Source organism: Galeopterus variegatus, unplaced genomic scaffold (genome assembly GCF_000696425.1).
Source record: "Galeopterus variegatus unplaced genomic scaffold, G_variegatus-3.0.2 Scaffold47, whole genome shotgun sequence".
NCBI lineage: Eukaryota > Metazoa > Chordata > Mammalia > Dermoptera > Cynocephalidae > Galeopterus > Galeopterus variegatus.
In genome coordinates this window covers 1,413,584-1,422,200 of record NW_007726158.1, presented here as the reverse complement: position 1 = coordinate 1,422,200, position 8,617 = coordinate 1,413,584, and the positions used below count along the sequence as shown (strand labels likewise).

The window sequence follows — 8,617 nt, the reverse complement described above, 5'->3', positions numbered from 1 at the left end:
TTCTCACTGTATGAGTGGGAAAACTCCACCTCCTTCCTCTTAGGGTCCCAGCTGGTTCCAAGAATTAAATTGACATAATATAGATTACCAGGAGAAAGCATGCAAATTTATTTACAAATGTTTTATGTAGCATGGGAGCCCTTGTAAAGAAATGAAGACTCAAAGATGCAGACTCAGTTACTTATACAGCAGATTGAACAAAGAATAGTAAATTGTGAAAATGTGACTAAATTATGTGGTGAGGCTTAAAAGACAAGATTTATTTAAACGAGGTCTATATAGCATTCTCTAGGTCTCAAATCTCACCCTTGAAGATGAGGATGTTGCCTTCCCTCCTAGAATAGGGAGACTGTCTTTCACAGGGGACTTCATCTTCTGCTTTTAAGAAACAGAAGGGGGCCGAGCCCGTGGCGCACTAGGGAGAGTGCGGCACTAGGAACGCAGCAGCGCTCCCACCGCGGGTTCGGATCCTATATAGGGATGACTGGTGCGCCACAGCGCTCACTGGCTGAGCACGGTGCGGCCGGTCTCAAAAAGGACAAAAAAAAAAAAAAAAAGGAAAAGAAAAAAAAGAAACAGCAGGAACGTCAAAGTGATCTTCTTGCACCTGCTGTTCTTCAAGTGCCTTTAACTTGAATCACCAATATGCCAGAATAGCATATTTTAACCTTGTCATCACTGTACAACAAACACCTTTTGTTTACAATGAATCATTGATGAAACTGGAAATTTTCTAAAATTACTTCTGAAAACCTGATGCTTCTGGTCAAGATGGCAGAATAGATGGTCCCCAGCATCTCTCTCTCCCACAAATCAACCAATTTACAACTATAAAAAAAAAAAACAATAGCCAAGCTGGGGCCACTAGAGCTCAGGGGAAGAGGAGGAGAGACCTGCGGGGTTCACGAAGGCAGGAGAAGCCACGATGAGAGAAAGAAAGGATTGCTCCCACCATTTCAAGACCCAGCCACTTTATGCTGGCCCTGGTGAGCACACGGAGCAGGAGCTGGCAAAAGCCACAGCTGTGCCCTAGGTATGAAGTTGCTTGGAAGTGGCAGGGAGAAGAGGGCCGTGGTGGCCCCTAGGCCAGAAAACTACTAACGGTGTTCCCGTGGACCCACATAGGAACGAGGAGCCACAACAACTGAAAAGAGGAGCCACTCAGAGGCCTGTGAGTCATTGCAGGGGACCAGTGCACGGCCTGTCCCATGGGAAGTGTTTGGAGTGTGGGTGGTGGGGGAGATGGATCCACCAGGAAAACACTGGGGCACAGCACATACAGCTGATCTGCCCCCCAATCAGCACAGGACCACTCAGTGGAGACTGGTCAGGAATATAGAAGTGCAGGGGCACAGTTTGCTGAAAAGACTCAGGCCCCGACCAGAGTTTCCACATAATCCAGATATACTGGACCTCACAAGGCCAGGAAGTACATACGAGGTTAACTGTTAAAACCTGAGCTGCACAAAAAGCCTTCCCCAGGGAATCAGCAGCACAGCAGCAATTTAGCTCAACTACAGGACTCAAGTGCTGGTCCCCACAGCAAGTTCCCCCATTTTATAAGTAACCAAAGGACAACAAATTAGTTCCAGTGCAGAGTTTAAGTGGTGGGAACAGTGAATAATCCAACAGAGAACTGAAAGAAAAAACAAAATACCCGCAGATCAGAGACAAAGTTTGATATTAAATAGTAAAGGTCTAACACCACCAAAGAACACCTATAAAACCTAGAAGGACCGGAAGCCCCCTGGGCTCCCAAGCCAGGGAGGGGGAGGGCCAAGGGCCTCAGCCACACTCCTGACATCTGCAACCAGCCCAAAGATGACCCAGCTGTCGCTGGAACCCCCTGGTCTCCCCTGCTGGGATGGGGGGGGCCATGAGCCTCAATCACACTCCCGCTCCTTCCCCCTCTTCTCACCCTATTTCCCCTCCCCCTTCTCTTCTCCTCCTCCCCCTCAACTGTTCCGTAACAACATCTTAGAATGAGGCATGGAGCCAGCGAAAGCTGAATCCAGCCACAACCAGGTAAAAGCACACCAAAAACACTATTTCCTCGTGGGTAGCCCACCATAGCCACCACAATTGCTGTGGCTGCCGCAAAAGTGGCTAGTCTCTATAGCAGCAGTCACGGCCACCGTGCACATGGCACGCCACACTCTCAGCTACACTGACACAAGGAGAGGCACCAGCAGAGACCAAGAAAAAAAAAAAAAAAAGAAAAAGAATAAGCAGTCCTGTGTCTCCACAAAGCACACTCCAGAGTAATAGAAGAAGCATCTGATTTACGATAATAGGGGAGGACTTGATCACACCTGCCTCAGGACCGGACAGATCATCTAGGCAACAGATCAACAGAGGAACAGTTAATCTATCAGATGGACAGAACAAATCTATGGTTATTAGAGGGGGGAGGGGGAGGAGAAAAGGAGGTAGGAGGAGGGAGAAGGGGAGAGATTGGATAAGGGGCATAAAGAATAAGCATGATTGGGCCGAGCCGTGGCGCACTCGGGAGAGTGCGGTGCTGGGAGCATAGCAGCGCTCCCGCCGCGGGTTCGGATCCTATATAGGGATGGCCAGTGCACTCACTGACTGAGCGCGGTGTGGCCGATCTCACAAAAAGACAAAAAAAAAAAAAGGAATAAGTATGATTTATAACAATGAATAGGCTAATAATAAAAATTACTTCTGAGAACCTATTATGTGCTGGGCACTGTGCTCAGTCTGGAGGAAAAAAAAAAAAGAAAAGAGAATCATTGCTCCTCTCCCCCCACCCCCACCTTGAGAAGTTCACAGCCTAATGGGAGAGGTAGAAATAACTTCCATATACATATGTGTTTTACGTAAGGGGGAAGCACAGGGTTCTGTGGAAATAAAGAAAAGATTCTGTGAGAGCAAAATTGGTGTCATGGAAGTTTTCTTCAAAGAGATGAGGTCAGAGCTGAGAGGCTGATGAATGTGTAGGAATCAGCCAGGCCTAGAAGGGTGGGAGACATGTTCCTGCAGAGAGAATTGTATGAGCAAAGCCCAGAGGGGGTACAGCAGCTTTCCCTCAAAGCAACGAAGGAGCCCCCAAATCCTAATGTGTCTGCCTTAATGCATATCATATGGAGGTGGGGAAGAGGTGAAGAAAGACGGGAGAATTGGTAAAATATAATTTAAGTACTAAACTTTAAAGAAATGAATTAAAAATAAAATAAATAGTCTTCTCTGAAGAAATGACAGGCAAAAAACCAAAAACAACAACAAAAAAACCTTTTAGAGTGGGTTTGTTTAAAGCAATCAACTTCCTAATCTCCACGCAAGGGATCAGACTCCAGGTGCCTTTCACTTACAAAGCTGGTGTCCACCCCTAAGTCATATGAGGCACATGGGAAGCAGGCCAAAGAGCACTTAGATGACTGCAGTGTAAATTCTTAGCCACGCTGTGTTAAGAAGGGATGATGTCATAGGAATGCAAAGCTGTGTAGGGTGAGGCCTTTCCTGGCCAAGCCTGCTCTGCTAGAGAGTGGACAAACACTGTCTAAACATCAGGCCACACTGTGTTCCACTCACCTGGGGATGCTAGTCAGGTAGGTCATGACATTCAGGAAGTCCTCATCTGAGACGTGTTGGAAGCCGGCAAACTCTGGAAAAGTGATGATGGGGGCACCATCCTCCCCTCGGCCTCCTGCAGCAAAAACAGGTGGTCAAGATGTTAGTGAGATGTGTTCACGTCACGCCTCTGCAGGGAAGGGGCTTCGACTAAGAACAGCTTGGGAGGTGGAATACTGGCCTCCCCTTTCTCCATCTGTATTAGTTCAGACTAGAATTGGGGAGAAGTTAACCCTCAACTATTTGAACAAGTCTCTCTTCTCCTTCATGCTTGTTCAGTGGCATTGGAAGAATTCAATTCTCTAATCCTTCAAAGATAGTTACTGTATAAACGGCAATATTGATTTAGTTATTTAGCATAAGCAGAATAGCAAATAATGCCAACACAAATATGTAACATTGTTCCTCATTTCTGTAGTCAGTAAGTATCAAAGGTGACACAGCATGGTGGCGGAGAGAGTTAGCTCTAAAATCAGGCAGCCTGGTTCAAATCCTGCTTTGCCACTTAATTGCTATGGATTTTGGGCAGGATACTTAACCTAAGTAGGAGATTCCTCATATACACACACACACACACACACACACACACACACACACACCAGGGGTCTTCAAAAAGTTCATGGAAAGATTCATATTATCTTTTAATTCTACTTTTCCACAAACTTTTTGAAGTGCCCTCGTATATATTTCCTCCCATTATATATATAATAGAAATAATACCTGTACCTACCTCAAAAGCTGTTGTGAGCTTTCAGGGAGAACACAAGTGAAAAGCACCTTAGAGGGCTGATTACATATAAATGCTCGATAAATGGTGACCATTAGCATAATCATTATTATTACCAGGAGGCAATAATCAGCTACTTTCAAGAACTTATAAACAGGGATATAAAACACCCCTGTGAGAACAAAAATACAAAAGTTAACATTTAATCCATTAAAGCAGAGGCAACAGATTAAATGTATTTCTCAGTCTTCATGTAGCCACATGACTAAAATCTAGCCCCACAGTTCCCAAACTGTGTGGCAGGTACCCAGGGAACCACAGTGAACAGGATCGCCATAAATATTTTAAATTTTTGAGGGAAACACAGTGATAGTTGACATCTGTCAGATGTCATGCACACTACTGGCTAGAGGAAGTTCACAATTTCAACATTAAATTGCACTAGATTCTTTGGATGACATTGCATCTTTATAAAGCTGGGTTTTTGGTCGTTGCTGGGATGAAAAGCAAATATAGTATGAAAATGAATGTGGAACAAGAAATGAGGGTGGTGGTGTCTAGTCTGATTCCAAGATTTGAGATAATTGTGGTTATTTAAGAATGAAATTAAAAGAAAAATGTTTTAATTTTTGTGTACTATTCTTTCAAAGAGCTACTAAGTTGTTAGGACATAGATACTTAAGTTGTTTTAATTGTCAGGTATTGCTTTTGGCCTACGGGGGGCCATGAAAAAAAACAACTGAGATACTAAGGCACTGAGGACTTGGAAAGTTTGGGAACCGCTGCTGCAGCCAAGGGGATGTGAGCTGAAATGCGGCACGCACCTCTCAGGGTATGTCCTTGGAGGGAATCATCTTCAGAGGAATAATGGCTCCCACATCAAGGCCAACAACAAAGGATGCATATTACTTAACACATCTAAGAGTGACTTATCAGTGTGGAGTATGCTTTAATGAAGATTGTGTGATTAATGAAGAAACTACAGAAAAGAGAGTCTGAGAGAAGAAAAGGTGGGCAGTGCACCGCCAATGCTATCCTAAAGAGAGAGGGTCCTGGACCACCACTGTGAGAATCTAATCTATGTCACCAGTCTACCTGACGACACCAGCACTAAGATCATCCAGCCAACTCTCCTGCGCTGACTCCACCCCTGATAAGCATCTTCTGTTTATAATCAGACTTTCCACGTGCATGTGTTTTAAGAAAAAGAATGTGCTATGGAGCAAACGTGAGTATTTGCATCAAGCAAAGAATAAGTCAGCATTGCAGTTTTTCTACAGGAGTCTCTTGTGAGTGCTGTTAACGTGGGTCTTAGGCTCTCAGGGACCCATCACGATGGAATGACAATGCATGAGATTCGTCTGGATGGTCATCAGACTTCTCCAGCAAGTGCCTCTTTATTAATCCTGTATGTTTATTTTAAATGTCAAAAAAATGTACCTGCAGATTAGATGTTTGTCAACTTTGACAAGGATATTGAGTTTACTTCTTCAGGTGATTGATTAGGACATTATCAGCTTTCATCTAATATTCTTTCTCTTTACAGTTTCACAACTATAGGAAGTTTCAGAGAAATGTGAATGAAGAGAATTTGTATCTCTAGTAAAGCTGAATTTAGATGCATTATAACACGTACTGTACTAATTGTATGACCAACATTTGCTGAGGGAATGGCAAAAACATTTCAAGGAACCAAAACACCCTAGAATATTCATTAGGATGTTACTACGCCGTTTAATTTTACCTTTTATAGTTGACTAAATTAAAGCTATCCCCACCTGAAGAGAGAAAGGTGGGTGTTTTCTTCTCTCTCAGTTACTTCCAAACCTGAACACCAGGGAAGCCCCAAGGTTAACTGTGGACACCCACCCGCTGTTGAATAGACGCATCAAGGAAACAGCTGGGCCTGCATGACCCCTGACAACCACAGCAAGGCACTGAGTGCCACCTTGTGAGGAAATGTGGTAATGCACAAGGAAGAGAAAAGTTCCAAAGTCCCATTCAAGAAAAACAGACAGAAAAACCCATTAAATGCGTAAAATGGTAACTTAAATAAAATAAACTTCTCTCCGCCTACTATGATTTTTACCTTTTCACGAAATGGAACAGGATTTAAAAACACTAATCAGTGCCTGGGGTACATAGGTGATTCCCGCAAGGGCCAGGGTGTTGGCTGGCATGACGTCTTCCGTCCTATCAGGGAGAATGCGGAATGCTGGAAAATCCTACAGGAAGATGGTGAGAAACAACAATAGAGGAGAGAGGGAGGCAGCTACTGCTATTTGCGTCCCAGTACCTATTTTTCCTTTCTCCACCCCCAAAGAACTGATTTTAGCTGGGGAAATGGCAGAACCATTCCCTGGGAGGCACTTTGGAAATCTCAGGGCCTGGGATACTGAATGACCCGTTCCACATAACAAAACAAAGAATTACTGAATGTCTTGCCAGAGACCTAATATAAGTGAAAAATCCATTTATAATGCTCTGAACCTAGACTCTAACTCTGTTTTACATATAATCACAAATTTTTAAACAATTTTAATATATATGGAAGTTTCCAGCAATGCAACTACCCTATAAATTAAGAGAAAATAATATTTTACTTTGTTCAGAATTTTGTCAACAATGTTTACTATTTCAGAAAATCACTACACTAGGGCCACTCAGGGTGTCTGATCACCCATACCACACCCCAGCATTTGCACCTGTCACATTCATGGTGATTCCAAATACAAGGGCAAACACCTGACTACTTCGTTATTTCTTCTCCTGTATTTAGAAATACAGACAGACACATATATTATTGAAATGTATGTTACTTTACTATAATTATTTTCCTTTGATTTCCCCTTTACATTATTGTTCTTTATATCATATATATTTTTATTTTTTAAAATACATACATAGATAGGGATGGCTGTTCACCTGTTTCTCTTCTTCCTGGGCATACAGCTACACAAAATTTCCCAGCTTCCCTTGTTGTTAAGTGTATCCACATGGCTGAGTCAAGTTCAGGTTAGTGGAAGGTAGTGTATGCTATCTCCGAGCTGAGAATTTTAAGAAGCACTATGCTCCTTCCACGTTCTCTTAGCCTATCTGCTTTCTGGATTCAGATAAAAAGAGGACTGCAAAATGCATTAACAAGAACTCAATTTCTACTGTGTTTGTTTGAGCTACTATATACTTTGTATTCTATTTGTTACAGCCATTTAGCCCACTCTAATTGATACAGGTTATAGTATATAAATTTCATTTCAGGATGGTAGGGGCAATACAAGCCATTTGTTATAAAAGGAGACATTCGGTCCAACATGTTTGAGAACCATTTCTCTGGCCTGCCCTGCCCAATAGCCACTAGTCACATGTGGCTATTGAGCCCTTGGAATGTGACCAGTCCCAATTGAGATGAGCTGTTAAGTATAAAATACAAACTGCATTTTGAAGACTTAAAACAAAATAAGAATGTGAAATCTCATTAATAATGAGTACTGATATATTGGCTTAAATAAAATATATTAGTAAAATTAATTTCATCTGTTTCTTTTGGGGGGGGCAGCTGGCTGGTACAGGGATCAAACCTTGGACTGTGGTGTTATTAGCACCACGTTCTAACCAACTGAGCTAACTGGCCAGCCCCTCATCTGGTTTTTTTTTTTTTAGTTTTTTTAATATGGTTACCACAAAATTTAAAAGTACCTATCTGGGTCACACTGTATTTCTATGAAACAGCCCTGCTCTAGACCTCTTGCAGTGGTTCTCACTTCCCAGTTCCAAGTCCCTAGGTCCATATCTGAGTTAGACAGGAGTCTTGGCTCTGGTCAGTTCCTTGGTTTGACATTCTCCATTGTTTCCAGGGGGAGTTTCTCACTCTTCTCACTTGTCCCTGGGAGCCCCACCCCCACCAACCCTGGGCTCCACTGGTGTGTGCATGGGGAGAGAGACAGAGACAGGGAGACAGAGATTTAGACACAATGATTGCTTTCTTTCTTTCTTTTTTTTTTTTTCCCCAGGCACAATGATTTCAAGGGGGAAATAACATTAAAGAAATATAAAAGGACAATTCCCCTTTTTTTGTTTGCTTGTTTTTGTTTTCTGGTTTTGGTTTGTTTGGTTTTTATTTGGCAGCTGGCTGGTAAGAGGATCCAAACCCTTGACCCAATTCCTCATAATTAAACGAAAGGAGTTATGGTAGAAACTAGGGCCGGCCCGGTGGCGCACTGCTATAGTGTGCAGCTTGGGAAGCGCGGCGACGCTCCCGCCGAGGGTTCGGATCCCACATACAGACTGGTTCCCGCTCAC

General features: G+C 43.1%; 1 protein-coding gene across 1 annotated transcript in view; it reads right to left on the bottom strand.

Annotated features, from left to right (window-relative positions):
- Nucleotides 1-8,617, bottom strand: part of LOC103590301 (probable guanine nucleotide exchange factor MCF2L2) — an 83,980-nt gene that overhangs the window by 35,903 nt on the left and 39,460 nt on the right. Inside the window, exon 3 of the mRNA XM_008572510.1 lies at nt 3,553-3,667. Within this exon, the coding sequence (XP_008570732.1) occupies nt 3,553-3,667 (115 nt within the window). The remainder of the gene's footprint in view (nt 1-3,552; nt 3,668-8,617) is intronic.